At 34.7% G+C, this 20,765-nt stretch overlaps 4 protein-coding genes across 4 annotated transcripts; all 4 read right to left on the bottom strand.

Moving 5' to 3' along the window:
• Positions 1–2,241: 2,241 nt before the first annotated feature.
• Positions 2,242–2,929, bottom strand: LOC7494466 (18.1 kDa class I heat shock protein). The gene has a single exon (XM_002312096.4). The coding sequence runs from the start codon at positions 2,907–2,909 to the stop codon at positions 2,421–2,423; it is 489 nt and encodes a 162-aa protein (XP_002312132.2). The 5' UTR covers positions 2,910–2,929; the 3' UTR covers positions 2,242–2,420.
• LOC127905708 (18.1 kDa class I heat shock protein-like) lies at positions 2,242–6,048 on the bottom strand. Its single transcript, XM_052455545.1, has 2 exons — positions 5,515–6,048; positions 2,242–2,397 (listed from the first exon to the last, which is right to left on the bottom strand). The coding sequence occupies exon 1, from the start codon at positions 6,024–6,026 to the stop codon at positions 5,538–5,540; it is 489 nt and encodes a 162-aa protein (XP_052311505.1). The 5' UTR covers positions 6,027–6,048; the 3' UTR covers positions 2,242–2,397; positions 5,515–5,537.
• A 4,744-nt stretch (positions 6,049–10,792) lies between these two features.
• Positions 10,793–12,740, bottom strand: LOC18101406 (7-deoxyloganetic acid glucosyl transferase). The gene is made up of 2 exons (XM_006379553.3): positions 12,135–12,740; positions 10,793–11,920 (listed from the first exon to the last, which is right to left on the bottom strand). Exons 1-2 carry the CDS (start codon positions 12,628–12,630, stop codon positions 10,971–10,973), a joined length of 1,446 nt encoding a protein of 481 aa, XP_006379615.1. The 5' UTR covers positions 12,631–12,740; the 3' UTR covers positions 10,793–10,970.
• Positions 12,741–16,414: 3,674 nt separating this feature from the next.
• LOC7487995 (uncharacterized) lies at positions 16,415–19,330 on the bottom strand. Its single transcript, XM_002312097.4, has 3 exons — positions 18,666–19,330; positions 18,160–18,528; positions 16,415–17,304 (listed from the first exon to the last, which is right to left on the bottom strand). The coding sequence occupies exons 1-3, from the start codon at positions 18,948–18,950 to the stop codon at positions 16,672–16,674; spliced, it is 1,287 nt and encodes a 428-aa protein (XP_002312133.1). The 5' UTR covers positions 18,951–19,330; the 3' UTR covers positions 16,415–16,671.
• Positions 19,331–20,765: the final 1,435 nt, after the last annotated feature.

Raw genomic sequence — 20,765 nt, forward strand, 5'->3', positions numbered from 1 at the left:
AAATTTATGATTGATTTTTAATGTAATTAAAAGAATCTTAATTGATAAATCCTAATAAAATAGACTTAAAAAATCCTTCAAAATAAACCAAAAAAATCCTCAAAAAAATAAACCTAAAAAACACCTAAGGAGCATATGCTCGAACATGGAGCCCAAGCCCACACACTAAGAACATGGGCTCGGGCTAGTAGCCCAAGCTCATGCATTGGGTGTAAACCTATGCAAGGCTTCCACCATGCAATGCATCGGGTATTTTACAAGTTTTTACGGATTAATACCACAAAAACTTGGAGAGTTACTAATGGATCTAAATAAAATGGATCCTTCAAAAGAGACCCAAATAAATCATCTAAAAGACAAAAAGATAAAAAAAAAAAAAAAAAAAGCACACCAAAGAAACATGGGCTCAGGTGTGCTAGCCTAAGCCCATGACCTTGTATGGGTGCATCGACACCATGCAGTGCACCAGGCATAAACCAGTGTAGGGGCGTACGCCCAGCTAGTGCTAGGCGTTCACCCATCGCCCATCGCCCTTATGAGTTGAGGTTGTCAAGCCCGAGCGCAACGTGTGAGGTCCTAACAGCGCGCCCAAATCCACTTTCACCTCTAATGAGCTCGACACCTTACCCGAGCTTAACACTCGTCGGAGAAAATTTCTTAGACCCCACACGGGTCCCTCAATATTTTATATTAATCCAATACATATCATCTTGATTAGAATACAACTTAAAATATCACAAGAATAAATTACACTTCAACTCATTCTCTCTACAAAAGGATAAGATTCATGAGTTATAAATACACCATAAATCATTTAAGTCAAAGGTTCACAATTTCTTCTTTCTCAACATTTTTAGTATATATATTTTCAGAGTCTATCTCTGTAAAATATCATTATATTTTTTCTATTTACAAAGTTATTGACTTTATTATTGGAAAGTCTCTATGTCCATTAAAAGAAACCTTGTGCAAGTACTTGTTATCGATCATATAACTTACTAGATATCACCTGTTACTATCACAATACTAGTCATCTGGTTTAACAGGCACTACTTGCTATTACCACAGTTACTAGTCATTAGTTTTCTAGATATCATCTGCTATCAATTACCAACTCTCTGAGTTTTTCATATTGAGTTACTAAATATCTTAACTATAAAAAATAGATTACATTGTATACACTAAAAAATAAACAAATTATCCAATACTTCAACCATTTTCTTAAACATTTTGGAATTTAGAACTCATCAGTAATATACCACACTGATGACTAAACACGTTGAATAATATAAACTCAAGAATGAGGGTGCTTTACAAAATACTTCGATTATTAGCAGCATTTAGAAGAGAACCGGAAAAAAACACATCAAAGTCATAAATGAATATGGAACGGGAAGAATTAAAAAACCGTAGTAGGAGAAAGAAAGAAAAAGGAAGATTAACAGCAAAGTAGGTGTACTTACTTGAGCCTAACCTAGCTATACATCGAGAGAGAAAATGTTGTAGATTATCCGGTTATTAGTTTTGAATATTTTGCTTTATACTAAACAATTGCAATTTTATACCAACACTTAAAGCTTGCGGCATCAAAGACATCATGTAGATTCACCATGCTGTATTGATTATCCCAGTACCGAGGAAAGCGTACGTGCTCCATGATCTTGGAGATTGTTGGAGAGCCAAAGCTATTTCGCATAAATTGGTTGAGCGAGCAGAGCGGGAGAACTTTATGATGGGTTCTCTGGAATCTTGGCTGGTAGTGATAATTTTGCTAGCAACAATGGGCTGAAAAGGGAGATCCTTATTAGCTTGGCTAAACCGGAGGGAGGGTGGGTGGGTGCGAGTGAATTACAAATGGAGCAAGTCTTGTCCAGGTTTAGCTTGTGCAGGGGATCTCATTCGTGATGGAAATGTACAATGGCTGCAAGGTTTTATTGCGAATTTGGGAGTAATCTTCATTTAATTTAGAAATCTGGCGGGCTGTTTATAGATTAGCGCGGCAACTTGGATTCCTTTCTTGTCTAGAGATGGACTTGGCTGTTCTGATTAATGCCATCAAAGCTTCCTCCTCTTCTCTGGTTGTGAACCGCATTTATTTTAAAGAGCTTAATCTTTTGCTTCAGAAAGATATGGAGGTTCGAGTTTCCCATACCTATAGGGATAGAAATCGCAGTGCAGATTGGTTAGCTAATGCAGGACTCTCGACTTGTATTGAAATGCGCATCTTCTATCGAAGAAACAAAAACAACAAAACACAATTTTATTAAAAAAGAAACTCAGTAGCACACAAGAAACAAAGCACCCAAACACATCACTTTATCCCATTCCGCGAGTCTCACACACAATTCTATTTGTTTATTTGAATTCACCATGACTCACTACAACACTCCACAAAAGGTCCCTTGATGCTCTGTAGAATCTCAGCCGGAGATCTCAATGGACTTAACATCAGGCTTCTTGACTTCCTCTTTAGGCACAGTCACTGTCAAGACCCCGTTTTCCATACTAGCCTTCACCTGATCAGCTTTAGCATTCTCAGGCAATCTGAACCTCCTCATGAACTTACCACTCGATCTCTCAACTCTATGCCACTTGTCATTTTTCTCTTCATTCTCCTTGCTTCTCTCTCCACTTATTTGTAAAACCTTGCCTTCCTCTATCTCCACTTTCACTTCCTCTTTTTTCAGCCCTGGAAGATCAGCCTTGAAAACATGAGCCTCTGGGGTCTCCTTCCAGTCTATGCGTGTGCTGGCAAATGCTGATGTTTCTTTGGCGACCTCTGAGCGTGGGGCTGATAGGGCTGTGCTTGTGAAGGGAAAGTCCTGGAAAGGGTCCCAGATGTCAAGAGAGAAAGGATCAAAGACGTTGGTTCTTCGGCCACCAAAGAGGGAGCTTGGGATGAGAGACATTTTCTTGGTTTCTTGTTGAGGTATTTGAGAAGAAAGGGAAAACAAGGTTTGCAACGTAAAAGCTAGCTTGTTGTAGAATTAGATTGTAGAATTAGAGCTGATTGTTCGTGTTTCTTGTCCTTGTTCTTGATATGAATTGATGGATGGGGAAGCCATTTATAGGAAAAGAAAAGGTGTATTTTGGTAAGCATCCATTTTAAGTGGCAGGTTCGAGAGGCTTCAAGACAAGGGAAGATGGAGCGTAGCGATCTTTCTGGAACTGGCAAGGGATTTTGATGTGCAAGCAATCTTCATTCTGGAATGGGCCAGATAGCCCACTGCACTGAGGGACATTTTTGGGTATGACCATGAAGGGTACGAAGGATACAGTCTTGTTCTAGAGAAGTCTTTGTGCGTCGACCAATTGATTAAGGGAAAATTTAGTTTCCCGTAGGGTCCACTAATTAAGATAAGTGGTTCTTACCGCTGTTTGTATTGCATAAGTTGGTTTTTCAAAATATTTTTTTATTGAAAATATATTTAAATAATACTCTTTATCTTTTAAAATTTATTTTTAATCATTATCCATTTAATAAAAAAAAAATTAAGAATTTTCATAACACCAACAACATGCACCTAAAAGCGACGTGTGCTCTAGTAACAGGTTCAATTAAGATCAGATGCGGGATTGGTATGGCATAAAGTCCAATTGTCTCCAAGCTTCGAGTGTCTTCTGCGAAGTTCTGGTCGGTAAGGATGTATTTCATTTGTTTTCTCGGAGTAGAATCGGATATTTGAGTATCAGAGGCCAGAATCTAATTGGAAAAAAAAGGATATGAATGAAGATTAAACTGAACTAATAATACGTGGATTAGGGTTGAAATATGAACATTGTTAATTACGTGGCAAAAAATGGAATGTTAGTCTTTTGAAATCGTCAACTTCGAAACATGGGGAAATTTTAAAATTTTCGAAACTTTGCCCAGAAGCACGGCGTCAATCTAGCTCTCCAGGAATTTGTAGGGAATGAAAGAATTAATATGGAAGGGATTCAGAGATTTGGCTCGGTTTTTTTCTTTTCCTACATTCAACTAGTATACAAAACTAACTAAATTAAGGAACGGAAGATTTAAAAAAAAAAAGAAATAAAGAAATAAAGATCTCTAGCTGGTACCTGCTTTAAATTAATATTGTAATTAAATATAAGCAGACCATAATTGAAAGAGAAACATCCAATTCAATGTATTTTTCTCATGTTTGAAAAAGAGGAGGGACGATTATTACAGGCAACGTGGACTGTATAGGCACACATTTTTAATATTTTTATTAGATGGGTCTCGGACCAATAATATCAAGAAGGTTTTCTAAACTTTGGGTCATGAATCCAGTATAAATCCGACCACATCAAAATCCAGGTTCGGCCTCTATTGTACTGATCCATCGAATTGAAATGAGACATTTTTGGATTACCCTCGATGAAATCTGTGAGCAACCCATTTATAAATACACGGATGAGAGTAGATGGGCCTCTTTTATCTAGCCCATGAAGGTCTTTCTCGTTTCTTCCTCTAAATAGATTGTAAAAAACTTGGGTGCTGGATGGGAATGTGGTCGGAGCTGATTTCCGGAGTCATTGCGTGGGCCGTTGATTGGAAAACCATGTTTTTGCTGGATGGAAGTTAACTATTGATTGAATTTGGTTGGATGCGATTTTACATATCCTTTTCTTTCAGCACCCGCTTTTTTTTTTTTTTTTTTTTGTTGAGGAAACATATTTTATGTCAATGGAAAAGATGAAATTCAGGTGGAATTTCATGTGATAGTACATTTTTTTAACGGGAAGATTTACCCTATTACTCATTTTCACTTTAAAATAGTTGTTATTATTATAATGAAAGAAATAGTTGCTATTCAATTTTAAAACAAAAATTAATAAAAAACACCATGGATAGATTTTATAGCAACACAATATATTCTATTTTAAGAAAATCTGAAAAATCTGGTTAGCTTTTCATAAAAACAAAGTGGATAAAAAAGTTATTTTTAAAAAATCAAATAATTTGTATTTATTAGTTAATGTCACTCAATAACTGATGTTTTCAATCATTTGTTCAGAAAGTTTAACCAATCCATCAAGATCCATGACTCTAGATACTCTTAAAACATAGTGGAATAAAGAGTTATTTAAAAAAAACAAATAATTTATATTTATTAGTTAATGTCACTCAATAACTTTCTTGTCGAATTAGGATGGACTTGGCTGTTCTAATTAATTAATGCGATCAAAGCTTCCTCCTCTTCTCTGGTTGTGAACCGCATTTATTTTAAAAAGCTTAATCTTTTGCTTCAGAAAGATATGGAGGATCGAGTTTCCCATACCTATAGGGATAGAAATCGCAGTGCAGATTGGTTAGCTATTGCAGGACTCTCGACTTGTATTGAAATGCGCATCTTCTATCGAAGAAACAAAAACAACAAAACACAATTTTATTAAAGCAGAAACTCAGTAGCACACAAGAAACAAAGCACATAAACGCATCACTTTATCCCATTCCACGAGTCTTTCACACACAATTCTATTTGTTTATTTGAATTATCCATGACTCACTACAACACTCCACAAAAGGTCCCTTGATGCTCTGTAGAGTCTCAGCCGGAGATCTCAATGGACTTAACATCAGGCTTCTTGACTTCCTCTTTAGGCACAGTCACTGTCAAGACCCCGTTTTCCATACTAGCCTTCACCTGATCAGCTTTAGCATTCTCAGGCAATCTGAACCTCCTCAAGAACTTACCACTCGATCTCTCAACTCTATGCCACTTGTCATTTTTCTCTTCATTCTCCTTGCTTCTCTCTCCACTTATTTGTAAAACCTTGCCTTCCTCTATCTCCACTTTCACTTCCTCTTTTTTCAGCCCTGGAAGATCAGCCTTGAAAACATGAGCCTCTGGGGTCTCCTTCCAGTCTATGCGTGTGCTGGCAAATGCTGATGTTTCTTTGGCGACCTCTGAACGTGGGGCTGACAGGGCTGTGCTTGTGAAGGGAAAGTCCTGGAAAGGGTCCCAGATGTCAAGAGAGAAAGGATCAAAGACGTTGGTTCTTCGGCCACCAAAGAGGGAGCTTGGGATGAGAGACATTTTCTTGGTTTCTTGTTGAGGTATTTGAGACGAAAGGGAAAACAAGGTTTGCAACGTAAAAGCTAGCTTATTGTAGAATTAGATGTTTGTGTTTCTTGTTCTTGGTATCAATTGATGGATGAGAAAGCCATTTATAGGAAAAGAAATGGGGTATTTTGGTAAGCATCCATTTTAAGTGGCAGGTTCGAGAGGCTTCAAGACAAGGGAAGATGGAGCGTAGCGATCTTTCTGGAACTGGCAAGGGATTTTGATGTGCAAGCAATGTTCATTCTGGAATGGGCCAGATAGCCCACTGCACTGAGGGACATTTTTGGGTATGAGCATGAAGGGTACGAACAACGAAGGATACAGTCTTTGTTCTAGAAAAGTCTTTGTGCCTTGACCAATTGATTAAGGGCAAATTTAGTTTCCCGTAGGGTCCACTATTTAAGATAAGTGGTTTTTACCGCTGCTTGTATAGCATAAGTTTATTTTTCAAAATATTTTTTTATTAAAAATAAATTTTAAATAATATTTTTTTAGTTCTTAAAATTTATTTTTAATATTATCATCTGTTAAAAAAAATTAAGAATTTTCATAACACCAACGAACATGCACCTAAACACGACGTGTGCTCTAGTAACAGGTTCAATTAAGATCAGATGTGGGATTGGTATGGCATAAAGTGCAATTGTCTCCAAGCTTCTAGTGTCTTCTGCGAAGCTATGGCCGGCAAGGATGTATTTCTTTTGTTTTCTCATGGCAGAACCGGATATTTCAATATCAGAGGCCAGAATTCAAGAGGAAAAAAAGGATATGAATGAAGATTAAACAAGTATACAAAACTAACTAAATTAAGGAACGGAAGATTTAAAAAAAAAAGAAAAAGAAATAAAGATCTCTAGCTGGTACCTGCTTTAAATTACTATTGTAATTAAATATAAGCAGACCATAATTGAAATAGAAACATCCAATTCAATGTATTTTTCTCATGTTTGAAAAAGAGGAGGGACGATTATTACAGGCAACTTGGACTGTATAGGCAAACATTTTTAATATTTTTATTGGATGGGTCTCGGCCCAATAATATCAAGAAGGTTTTCTAAACTTTGGGTCATGAATCCAGTATAAATTGAAAGGAGACATTTTTGGACCACCCTCGATTCATCTGTGAGCAAATCATTTATCTAGCCCATGCAGGTCTTTCTCGTTTCTTCCTCTAAAAAGATCGTAAAAAACTTAGGTGCTGGATGGGAATGTGGCCGGAGCTGATTTCCGGCGTCATTGCGTAGGGCCGTCGATTGGAAAACCATGTTTTTGATGCTTTAGTCTGTGTTTGGTTACCGGTTAAAATTGAAGTTCATATATTAATGGGTAGTTAACTATTGATTGAATTTCGTTGGATGCGATTTTACATATCCTTTTCTTTCAGCACCCGCTTTTCTTTTTTTATAACGTGAAGATTTACTGTATTATTCATTTTCACTTTAAAATAGTTGTTATTCAATTTTAAAACAAATATTAATAAAAAAAAAAACAGCATGAATAGATTTTATAGCAACACAATATATTCTATTTTAAGAAAATATGAAAAATGTGGTTAGATTTTCATAAAAATAAAGTGGATAACAAATTTATTTCTAAAAAATCAAATAATTTGTATTTATTAGTTACTATCACTCGATAACTGATATTTTCAATCATTTGTTCTGAAAGTTTAACGAATCCATCAAGATTCATGACTCTAGATTCTCTTAAAACAAAGTGGAATAAAGAGTTATATAAAAAAACAAATAATTTGTATTTACTAGTTACTGATCACTCAATGACTGAATTTTTTAGTTATTTGTTCAAAAATTTAATCAATCCATCAAAATTCAGACATTTGAACTAAGATATTAAAAAAAAAAACTTTAAAATACAATATGCCATTAAAAAACAAAAACTAAAAAGTAGATGTCTCAATAAATAATATAAGATGTTATAATATCTAATTAAATTGTCAATCACGTGTTATATCATCGAGTTGATAAGTATCGGTTGAAGTTAAATTTTAAAAATAGATTCTTCAAATTTCTATTTTTATAATTTGATTTTTAATTTTTTGAATTCTTTTCGGATTAATCCATATTTTTTGGTATCATAATCAAACCTTTAAATTCAATATTTTTATCAGATTTGTTCACTGATTTAGCCATTTAGGTGCATTTGGTGGATATTTCGACCTTCTTCTTGTAATATTTTTTTTTAGTTTAATATGGGTGTCCGGGCCAGTTTACGCGCACCTCAACTAATATTGCTGCTATTCGTTTTGATACCAGAATCCCAGTTGGCAGAGCCTGTGGGAGATCTCCAGCCATCCAAAGTTTAAAAGACCGGTGATGAGCTTGGGAACGTGGTGTCTTAAATTTTGAATTTTTTTTTATATTTTTATGTATTTATATTAAAAATAATTTTAAAAAAAATAAAAAAATATTATTTTAATATATTTTTTATTATTTAGAATATATTAAAATGATATTTTTTTATTTTTAATATAAAAAAATAATTTAAAAATACAACATAAAATTTTAAAACAATTTTTTTAAAAAAAAATTACAGCTTATCCACCCTTTCAAATAAAAAAAATATCTTTTTATTGTTTTGATATAATATTTTTAAGCCCGGCTTGGTGATTGATCCGACTCAAGATCCAGGTTAATTCTAATTTTTTTTATAAATCAAAACCACATCGTTTTAATTTAAAAAATAAATAATTAATGAGTTATAATAAGATTTTTTACCAGATTTTATCTAGTTAACTTTTTTTATTTTTTATAAATTCAGTCTGATTCCGAAGCTTGCGAGTTAACAAATACAGCTATCTAGAACCAGCATCGAATTTTAGGCCAAGCAATGCTACATATTTACAAAAAATAATTTTAAAAAGTATTGTGTACTTTAATAGTAAAAACACTAACTAGATAGAGGTTGTAAAAAAAAAATGTATATATATATTGTGTGTGTTTTTTAGTTCCAGCTGATCCAGGACCTACCACTCTGCTTATCTCGTGACAGAACTCCATGTTCCATGTGACAGGAATTTAAATTGGTCGTTGGCATATCCTTTTCAAATTTTAATGTGCATGAATTCCGAATTCAAACAATTCATTTCCAACTACTCCTATCACTAGAGTGCAGGAAAAAAATGGCCACTTAAAAAATAGCCACGTATCATAGGAAAATCCCACTAATTTTGTTGTGACAAAAAATATATTAAAAAGGTAAAAGAGGTGACGTGGCATTAATTTTAAATTCTTTGGCTGACATATAAAAAGACAATAAAAGAAAAAAAAATACTTGATAAAAATTACATCCATGAATATTTATGATGATATCTCAAAATACGTAAATAATAAGTTATTTAGAATTTGAGATAGTGGTTAATTAATAATATATTCAAGAACTTGGATTTTTTCTTTTTAGTTTAAGAAATTTCAAGCCAGCGGTCAAGACTTTAGTACCTACAAAAAACAATCTAAGTCGAAGTTACTTAAGATCTTTCGATGATAAAATCAGTATATTTATGAGAAAAATAATAAATAACTTAAAAGAGCTTTAAATTGAAGGAATAAAAATGTTTATTCTTAAATTTTAAGGTAGTTAATGCCTTGAAATCTATATATATTTATTTTAAGAGATAAAAAGTTTTGAATATAGACATGAATGGTTCAGATGATATTTATACCCCCTGAATCTTATTGTTTTTAGAAAAGGGAAGGACTGAAAAGACTTCTTATGTCGACAAATATCTCTTACATATCATTGATGAGATAATAAGTATAACAAATCCCTTAATAGACATTGTATGCACCTATGAATGCGAAGAAATCATTACCTCAATATGAATGATTATTCTAAAATGAGATACATGATGGTTTATTCATGTCTTCAATACTTTTATTTTAGGGTTATGCATATAGGCTTAGAGCTTGGTAATGGTTGAATTCAAATACCTTGGGTTTGGTATGTTTGATAGACTCATGTTACTCTGGGCTCGGCTGACTACCAAGTTCGGGTACTTGATGTTTGACATGTTTGTTAGACTCAGGTGCCGTGGACTTGGTTGACTACCAAGTTTGAGTTCTCTTGGTCTGACATGTGTGCCAGATCTATGTTATTCTTGGCTTGACTGCCTACTAAGTCCGAGTGCTTTGAGTATAACATATCTGTCAGATCCACGTTATCTTATACTTGATTGACTGTCAAATCCAGGTTATTTAGGATCTGACGTGTTTGTCATATCTATTATGTCTTTAGCTTAACTGACTGCCAAATCAAAGTCTCATAAATCTAACATGTTTACTGGTTTCACGTTATTTTGAACCTGATTAGTTGTTCAGTTCAATTTTTTTGGATATGATATATTTATTAGACCCGACTTACTTGAATTTAGTTAATTATTAAGATCTGATATATTTATCGCATCTATTTTATTTTTTTAAAATTATTTATATTTATTAAAAAAAAATTATTTTTAAGTAGACAAATCATTTCGTGACACAAAATTTCTGTCCACATCTATCTAGAGAGACAATTCCGTATGATTCACGGAGATACATCATTCTCACCATCCCTGTCGTATTCCTATATTAGATTGTGATTTATGAGTGATGGCTGCACAAAATTAAAATACATGTTCTTCCTAGACCTTGAGCCTGCAGCCTGCTGGTGCCAAATGTTCTTCCTGGTTAGCGCCTATTAGAATGACCTGATCGCTTCTTTCTATACAGTATTGGCTGAAATGATCAGTAGAAATATTCAATCTCTTTATTCAATAAATGTCCAAATCAGAACTAAATTAATTTATCAATGCCAAGAAAGACATGGTTTATTATTGTCTGCTAATTTTATTCATGAAATCAAGGAAATCCGAAGCAAACCGCAGTGAAATGGTAAGTGCAAGCAATATCTTACACCTCTATCTCAGATATCATGTACTCGCACACTCATCGTCCTTATATCCTCAATCAAACGGTTCAGATTACAATAAGAGGACCCACCTTCTCTGACACTCTTTCTAGACAACTCTGCCATCCTAGTCGCCGATCTCACAAACTCCTCCCTCCTCTCCACCATCAGGTCATTCACCATCTTTTCAACGATCTCTCTATCGCACTGGTCCTTCATGTCCAACCCTAGCTTCCAGACTTCACCCACAAACCTACTATTCACCTGCTGGTCAGCAAAATAAGGCCAGCAAATCATAGGCACTCCAGCCACTATACTCTCCAAAGTTGAGTTCCATCCACTGTGTGTCAAAAACCCAGCAATTGCCTTGTGTGCCAAAACCTCCTCTTGTGGCACCCACCCCGCAATAAACCCTCTTTCCTTAGTCCCCTCCTCAACCTCCACAGGAATTTTTTCAAATTCACCATCTTTCGTGGCAATAGAATCAGGTCTTATAACCCACAAGAACCGCTTCTTGCTACTAACAAGACCATACCAGAACTCCAACAACTGGTGTCTAGTCATCACTGTGAAGCTGCCAAAGCTAACATAGAGCACTGATTTCTCAGGTTGATTATCTAGCCATGTCATACAGCTCCTGTCAATTTCCCTCAGACTGTTGGAGGATTGACACGATTTTTCGTTCTTCGCGCTGAGCTTTGCTTGTAAGTGCTCGTGGAGAGGTCCAATGCTGTAGATCTCGGGGCAATGAGTTCGGATTTGAGACATTAGTGGCCCTTCAAGGTCTTCGAATGTGTTGAGTATGAGTGCTTTTGCTCGAGGGGACTGTCGTGTCTCATTCATGACCAGTAAGAGATTCGGGTGTGTCATGTCACTGACTCGGCAAAAACTAGGGAGATCTCGGCACCTGAGAAAAGTTTCCATCCCCGGTACTTTGGTTATGAGACGGTCCATATCTTCATTTCCTGCAGTCTCAACAAACACCAAATTTGGTACTCCTCCTTAAACTAAAAAACAGTAGACTCTCAGTTATCTACGAAGCTCTAAGGGCAGACAAGAACTCGATAAGAACACGTTGCACCCAAGAAAAAAAAACATGTCCAAAATATATGAATTAGGGGCAGAAAACAAAGCAACAAACACTTGTTAATGAACGAAAGTTAGATGGAGTACTAATACCTCTGATGGGAAGTTGACCACCTTCAATGATGTCAAAAATCGAAAAATAAGCCCAGAAGGAACAGGCACTAACGGTACGAAAATAAATAAAAGGAACTCCAACCTCAATGGCAACATCACCAACAAATCCAAGAATCCCATCTCCTATAATACAGTTAACTGGCGGCTTAGTCTCAAGCAAAATCTTTTTAAAGACTGGCTTTGTAACCAACTTCATCGCTTCAAAAAGCTCCATGAGCTTGCCACCTGAGCGCGGGTGATCTACAGGCAGGCCATCAGCTATGGTCTGGAATTGGAACCCAGGATATTTCGTAAAACGATCTTCAATATTCGTATAACGGGCTAGAAGCTCATGGTTGTGCTCGGAATTTAGGAAGGTAATGTTAATTCCGGCGAGACTTAGAAGCTCGGCTAGCTTGAGCATGGAGTTGACATGGCCTTGGCAAGGGAGAGGAAAGATTAGGACATGAGGGGGAGGATTCGACCTGTTTTCCATTTTTGCTCGTAGGAAGCTAGTTCTGAATGGCAGTGCAGGAAGTTTGCTCGCTTGCTACTCCATACGTAACGTATCTTTGTATGTATTGCAGTAAGATATCCAAGGACTCTCAATGTACTTTAATAATATATTTTTCAAATATGCGAATTAAAAAATAATCACTTCATGGTTAAAAAATTAACGTCCGGTAGTACATGGATCTGTCAATTGCAAACCAATGTAACCGAAATAGATATTTGTTAGAATTGTTGCCATTAACGTGTAACAATCATTAATAGACTGTACCGTCTGACAAAACAGCCTCTGCAGCCCATCCTTTAAAAGAGGATGGCTGTCATTATCAAAGAAAAAAGTATGCCAGCTTGTGAGAAAATCAAAGAAGGCTGCTAGTACAGCAACCAAGACAAAGAATAGCCAGCATTTTTTTATTTTTTTTTTGACAAAATAGCAAGAGGAGAGACAAGCAGGTAAAGGTTTGGGTGGGTTATACTTATATTTTATCAATATTTTCTTATTAGTTTTATATAAAAAAATTCATAATTCTCAATTGAGTTATTAAAAAATTATGAACGTGAAGCATTCTAATATGATATTTTAGCTTAGGTTTAAATTTTAGAATTTTTAGAAAAATTCGGAAATTTAATGAAAAAACATAATTTGACTAGTTTTAAGTTATTGGACATAATTTTCAATCCGACCATCAGATTGAATTGAAATTTTACGAGGGATCTTAAAATATATCGAATAAAATCTGGTTGAAATTTTAGAATGAACGGAGTTTGGGAGTATTAACAAAAAAAAACTGTCAAATAAAAGCAAAACGACTCATTAAGAATAAAATGACTATTTCCCTTTAAAAAATAAAATAAATCAGCTCTTTCTTCCTTTTAGATGTTGTCGACTGGATAGAAGCATAATAGGCAAAGAAAGAAAAGAAAATGCGAGAGAGAGATAGAAAAGTAAGGGAAAACATTAAAAAAAAATGTAGGGAAAAACATAAAAATAGGGAGAGAATAACCTTGTAAACTTGCAAAGTCTAACTTATAAAACACTAATATAAGGAAGAATCAAGTGAAGAAAGGAGAAATTGAGAGAGGAAAAAAATTTAATTACTTTGTTTTCCAGTTGACATGAGATTGTTATTTTATCCCGGTTGAGGGATTATTACAATATCGATTCAGATTCGATTATAGATGAATTATATTCCACAAAACATCAAAGGATGTAACTTCAATAGTGAATTTATTTTTACTTTCATTTCAATTTTATGTACTTTCAAATTTATTTTTTAATATTTTAGGTAGTGTATTTGAATTAAAACTTTACTATTAACTTTAAAAATTTATATACACAAATAAATAATTGATTTAAAAAAAGATTTATATATTTATTTAATATTCCATGACAGTAAAAATTCCTAGCTCCGATCTCGAGGAACAGGAGACCATAGGATATAGAGCGGAGGTGGAATCCAGGTTGCTGAGAAAAACGGGCTTCAATATCAGTGTATCGGACTAGACGTTCATGGTTGTACTCAGAGTTGAGAAAGGTGACGTTTAGACCAGAAAATGCAAGAAGCTCGGCTAGCTTAAGCATGTAATTGATATGACCTTGGGCAGGGAAATGGAAGATTAATAGGTGAGAAGGAGCAGGATCAGGCTTGTTTTCCATATTGCTTCTAACCATGTCTAGGAAATTACTCTGTGCAAATGAAACTGCAAGGGCTGTGATTATAAATGGAATGGAACTATGGAAGTTCCTAATTCATTGGTTGCTGAAGTGTTTTTTTTTTTAATCGCAGGTAGCTGGGCCAATTTAACCGTAGTTGCTTAAGTTAATTAACTCTTCTAGTTTCTTATAGTCCCGTGAGTGTTATAACTAATTAATAATATTCTATACCGGAGATTATTAAATAATTTACCAATCCGAGGATGTTTGGAGTATAATAGAGGTCTATTTTAGAGGATGTTTGATAATTTTGCTGTCAGTTTATTAAAAATTATTTTTCAAAATATTTTTTATTTAAAAATAAATTAAAATAATATTTTTATTTTTTAAAAATTATTTTTGATATAAAAAAATAAAAAAATTTACAAACTAAGTAGCTATAAATTGTGGTGCTACATGTGGCACTGACTTTTATCCCCTGCACTTCTCTGCCTTCAATATAATTAAGCAGGTAGAGAATTCCCATCGAAATGCTAAAGATAAAGCTTGAAGAGTTGGGGATTCCCTCTCCTGCAAATTCCAGTTAACCCAGTAAAAGCTCGGATTTCTTAAAAACATCCATGGAAGAAAGATGTGGTATTCGGCCCATTAAGGTAATGGCCAAGCTAATTGACCGGAGCAACAAAACGGCATCAAAAAGCACCTGGAGAGGCGCGCTGTGATTATTTGACTTTGGAAAACGAGATGCCGTTGAATTATGTGGGCTTCGGAGTGGAGATGGCTTGATATGATGCCGTTAATGGCTTTCCTCCTCGGATGGCGGACTCGAGGCCCATTTACTTATGTTGCATTCAGACTTCAAAGTCCAAACAAAACCATAAGAAAACAAAGCCCAGGGAAGAAGGGTATTTTTAGATCTCCACAACTTTCGACTTTTTTAACAATATAAACATTATTTGTATGCTTGATTCAATAGTTGGGGTTCACTAATATGTAGCGTGTTAATGGATATAGTTGTTGAGTTGGTTTCGAGTTCACTGTTGCATCCAACTCAATTTTTATTTTTTTTACAAATTGTAAGCCTGATTTATTTAGTTTTTTTTTTTCCTTTTGTACCTAAGCTAGGTGTATTGGGTTCTTTTTTTTAAGAATATTATAGATATATACAAGTTGGGTCTATATTATTAAATTTTATGAGACTGTATTTAGAAGTAAATCTATAGCCTGAATTGTAAGTGTCATTCCAATATTAGGTGTGATTTTTCACAACTTACACCACTTTAAATTCTCGTTAACTCCCCTCCTTCTATAAAATATATATTATAAGCTCTTTTTTGTTTAGTTGAAGAAATTTAGAAAGAGCCCAACAACAAGAATTTTGAATATAAAATATTTATAAATAAAATAAAATAAATGTCTTAGTTCATTGATTATAAAAAATAAAGATATAAACAACATATGGTACAAGGATTGGGTCAAGTTAACCAGATTTCAAAAATCCTAACTCGCTCTTCGATTAATGATATCTATTTTATAGTTCTTTTTACTCATTATTATTTATAATATCCATATCATCTGACTTTAATAAATTAGATTAAGTTAGATAATTCAAATATTATAAATGAACTAGTTTTTTTTTTTACACTTGTAAGAACCTATTTGGCAATGCGCACTTTGATTTTTTTTTACTTAAAATTATTTTTTTTTGTGTTTTTTGAATCGTTTTAATGTAATGATATTAAAAAATTTTAAAAATAAAAAAATATTATTTTAATAAATTTCCAAATAAAAAACACTTTAAAAAATAACTATTATCACAGTAACAAATATTACCTAAATGTACCCACCTCATACATACACTCTCTATTTGTTAAATCGAAGATATATAATAATAATAATAATGTAAAAAGGGTTTGCACACGCAATTATGGATCATTTGTTAGAGTTATGTACCCAAAAAGGACAAGAACTTGAAAAGCTCTAAATGAGTGCATATCTGGAAAGCTTTGCACAATAAAATATACATTTGAGCTCTCTCTCTCTCTTTTTTTTATCATGATAAAGTGGGCATGATGAGATGTGATAAAACCTCAAAAAAATTCCCGGACAAAATGGGTGTAGAAGCTAAAAATAGCGAAGTTTTTTCCTGAAATTTTACAAGATGAAATTTAATTCAAAAACAAAATGTGATCCTAAAATTAGCAGGTAAGCAAGCCCAACAATCCAACGAAATGCAATGAATAGAGAATGGTAAAATGCCACACTCTACCATTTGCTCGTCTTGTGTGGCCGCTTGATCAAGAACAGAAGAGATTTGCTAAATTATTAAAATGCATATAGTTGTGTGGATATTTACAGAACAAGACAGATTTGCTACTGTTGGTCATCCTCATCTTCATTTTCATCTGAGTCATGAACGTCGTCGACAGCAACAACCTTAGATGCATTAATCCTAGAAGACGCTGATCGAATCTTGAATGGTAATCTTGCATTATTGCTAATCACAACATTATCACAACCTTCTTCCTCTTTCTTTATGTCACTGGGTGGCAAAAAGCAATCCATGGACAATCCCTTAATGTTAAAATCAACTTCTTCAATAGCCCAAACTTCCTCCATTCTTGTCCTTGAATGACTCTCTGAGGTCTCACCGAACCTGAACAATGAGACCGAAGTCCTACCCTTATATGCTATGTTAATCCCATCTATGGTTCGGTAGTCTTGAATTGTTGACTCCATTGTGGTCTCCCAAAATATGCTGTCATTGCCTGAAGCTTTAATCCTTAGAAGGTGAGAGTCTTCTAATTGGACCAACAGACCCGTTCGTTGGCTGAAGTAGCCCCATAATGTGTGTCTAATTATTTCTACATTGCTACTGCTTCTTGCTCTTAGTGACGAGGGCTCAGCTTCAAGTTTTAGCACGAAACAGTCTTCATTGTTGATTGCTTTCTCGCCAGTGCAAACAGAATTGGAGAATAAGTTGGCTGTGGACTTTGGATCAAGACCCTGTTGGTTATGAGTCGAGGTATGAGAATTTGTGAAAACAGAAAGAGAAATATAAAATATCTTCATGGAAGGTCATATGTTCATATAACTGAAGGAGCAGATTGCAAGATGTTCATTTCACCATTAATTAAAAAACTAACAAAGAAAGAAGAGTACAAGATGTTCTGAATTAAAAAATCGCCAGATTTAATCGGAAAATATTTATTTTTTTTTAAAATTAAATGCAGGATGTACTGCTTGAAATAGATCGAGTTCCATTAACGGGCTTCTCGCCTGTCTGTATTTTAAGGGGCTCGGTTGAAAAACAACAGACTTCATTTTACCTATCCACAATCTGGGCCACAGTTATAGAAAAGTTGACTTGAAAACTTCAATAGATCAGCTGGCATCCCTTTCATTTATTCTCATTTCTTTTTTTTTTTACTGCGTGCCCAACCATACCATTCACTTTAAGAACACCACTGGTGCTTTGACTTTAAGAACACCATTTTCCAAAATTTGGTCGAAGAGGTAAACAGCAGCCTGATAATTGAGAAATCTTGGTGGGCTAGGTCCCACAGTAAAGTGAAAACAGAAAAATCATCCCCCGGCCTTTTCTCTTAATTTAGAAAAATTCAAATGACATGAACCCCACCCGGGGAGGTGGGAGTTGATGAATTGAAGTGAACATAAAATTCGTGCGCCAGCCCTTTTCTACTTATTGAAAAAGTCTAAGGAAACCCCAAAATGAATCATCCAGCAAATTAACAACCAGTAAAAACCCATAGAAATTACAGAGCCATGAAAATCATTGAAACAAATCCTGAGTACCCATAAAAAAATCAGATATTAACAACTCGATTCATGGGATCTTACCTGGAGAAAACGTCTGAGAGGCCTAGGTGGGCCTCTAGATGCATGAGAGTGGTGCCATGGGGTTTGCCTCCAAGCAACCTTACCGTCGCTGCCAGCACTAATTTTGCACCCAGAGACCACTAATTCCAAGCACCACAAATCAGGCCTTTTTTGCCATAGAACAAACCCTCCCATTTCTCCACCTCCATGATTCTGATTCTTCACTCTCAGCACCTTATTGCTGTTCAAGCTCCCTTCACCTGCACAAAATTCTGATGCTTCCATTTTAACTTTCCCCATGGCATACATGCTGTCCACAGAATTCAGAGCCCTCTCTCCTCCCACTGCTGCTATGTATTGTTGCACTATGTATTTTGCCATGGATGCCTCCTGTACGACAGATGTAGAGATCGATAAAAACATAAACTTCCCACACAACCATAAAAAAAAAATTCCCTTCACGACTACTAACATTGGATTATGAAAAATAATCATAAAAAAATTAAAGGATTTCAATATTAACTTACAATAGGCTGGTCTTTGATGTTACAGTTGATGAGCTGGTGATCACAACGGATTTGAAGAGGGATCAAAGGAGCACCAACAACACCAAGCAAGAGTTGAATCTCAGTGTTTTTGCCTCCAAAAAGAGTTGTCATGGACCTTTCGCTGTGTGGCCTCATCCAGGCTTTCATGTTTTGCCATGACCTATTACTATGCTTGTTTGAAGCAAACATTTCTTCAGGGATTGGAACCTCGAGAACTGTCTCGAGCCCATCTTCACGATCAAAATTTGGACAAAGTTTCCTCATATCAGAGAGAAAGATAGAGTAGTAGTGGTGGTCTTTGATTTGTTTTGGCTTCGAAAGATTGAGAGAGTAATGGGGTTAATTTTGCTTTAGCTTTAGAGTTTGTCGAGTACTAAAGAGAGGAAGACTTGGATTGAAAGAGAGATGGAAGGGAGAGTGTACGTGTGTTTGTGCAGCTAGTGAACATTACCAACCGACCATTGGCCACTACTAACGTGGTACTCTTTGTCTATGTCGTGTTTGCACGCTCTTCCTCTCTTTCTTTATAGACTTGGTTTACTCGTGTATAAACATATTATATTTAGGATGATAAAAATTGTCCGAGGCTGAAAGCCTAAGAGTGTGTGAAAATTTCATGGGTTTGGTAGGTTAATTGGATATCACTTGTTTCATTTTTGCTCTCTCCAACGACTTGTGCTTTGATTTTTAACAATCTAGTTTGAATTTTTTCTGAAAGATGTATGGTGTTGATATTGTTGCATAATTGTCGCTTTAATTGAATCCTGGATTTGTCTCCACGCAGTATAAATCTTTATATGATTCAAAGTCTTCAAAGAGCTTTACATTTTTTATTAAATTTATTATTATGTCTCTTGATAATTAATATTATCGCCGCCAATCTTTTTATCAAGATATTCGTTTATTAGGATCACGAAAGGTCAGTTTTAATTTCTTTCAAAAATACAAAACAATTTTATCAAGTCGAATCAAACTGGCCTTATGATGATTAATAGAATTTGAAAAATCAAGAAATTGGATAGGATTAACATAACAATACTTGTCTTTATTAGAATCTGACAGGTACCAAATCAAGGAGGTGCCGTTTTGTACTCCAATTTAGCGGCTAATTAATGACCCACAAAATAATATATTCGACTTAAAATGCAGGCTAACAGATCACTTATCTTCAAGGTTTTAGCCTAATTAATTAGAAAGGAATTAAGGGAGGTAATGATACTGGTCAGCAATACAAAGGCCCTTTAATTATAGAAGGGGAAAATTAGAAAGCAAATTAATGGCTCCAATTAAGAATTGAGGGGATGGATGTCTGTGATTATGAGCACTTTGCTGCTTTGGTAAGCAGCTAATTGGATAAGAATGGTTATGAAGCTTGATTAAAAGTAAAATGTCGGCCAAACATGCCCAGCGCCGGAGCATGCGGCCGACATTTTAATTCGGATTAAAAGCCATGTTTGTTCGGAGCACAAGCAAACTGATTAGTCTTAAACTGTGTGGCATTTGCCGTGCCGTATTAGTTGGTTTCTGAATCTTTTTCTGGATTCACTGAATTGCAATATATGGTGCGATACTTTACCTGATCGGACCAAGTCAAAGAGAATATATTTAGATTTTCATTCGAGGATCCAAAGATTGGGAGCTTTCAGAAAGGTCTCCAATTATGATGTGCACGTTGGTACCTGATTTAAGGGTGGGTAGGAGTATGGTACCAGATGTTTTGTAAAATGTTCAGAAATATATTAAAAAATTTTATTTTTTATTTTAAAATTTTATTTTTAATATTATCCCAAAAATATTAAAAAATAAACAAAAAAAATTAAAATTTAGCCAACAATTATTTGGGTTGCAATCCTTAAGCGGGGTGGGTTAATACTACATCACATTTATGGAATGGCAACTAGGTAATAATTTCACAAAACATTCTATCGATCACCAAGTTTAATGAACAAAACAATTATTTCTTAATTAGTCACTGGACTGAATTATCCTCAATATATATCTACCTGTTTATGCAAGTGAATCAGAGCAATATTATTTTTTAGGGCCCCACGGTTAATTTGGTAAGCAATAATGTATATG

Source organism: Populus trichocarpa, chromosome 8 (assembly GCF_000002775.5).
Source record: "Populus trichocarpa isolate Nisqually-1 chromosome 8, P.trichocarpa_v4.1, whole genome shotgun sequence".
NCBI classification, from domain to species: Eukaryota; Viridiplantae; Streptophyta; class Magnoliopsida; order Malpighiales; family Salicaceae; genus Populus; species Populus trichocarpa.

What these genes read in the sequence shown, in the direction of transcription:
- LOC127905708 (XM_052455545.1), bottom strand. Translation starts at nt 6,026, where the DNA reads ATGTCTCTCATCCCAAGCTCCCTCTTTGGTGGCCGAAGAACCAACGTC.
- LOC7487995 (XM_002312097.4), bottom strand. Translation starts at nt 18,950, where the DNA reads ATGAGGAAACTTTGTCCAAATTTTGATCGTGAAGATGGGCTCGAGACA. An exon ending in ACATCAAAGACCAGCCTATT is followed by an intron (nt 18,529 to 18,665) that starts GTAAGTTAATAT and finishes TCTGTCGTACAG; the next exon opens with GAGGCATCCATGGCAAAATA. An exon ending in CTCTCAGACGTTTTCTCCAG is followed by an intron (nt 17,305 to 18,159) that starts GTAAGATCCCAT and finishes CATAACCAACAG; the next exon opens with GGTCTTGATCCAAAGTCCAC.
- LOC18101406 (XM_006379553.3), bottom strand. Translation starts at nt 12,630, where the DNA reads ATGGAAAACAGGTCGAATCCTCCCCCTCATGTCCTAATCTTTCCTCTC. An exon ending in TGGTCAACTTCCCATCAGAG is followed by an intron (nt 11,921 to 12,134) that starts GTATTAGTACTC and finishes TTGAGACTGCAG; the next exon opens with GAAATGAAGATATGGACCGT.
- LOC7494466 (XM_002312096.4), bottom strand. Translation starts at nt 2,909, where the DNA reads ATGTCTCTCATCCCAAGCTCCCTCTTTGGTGGCCGAAGAACCAACGTC.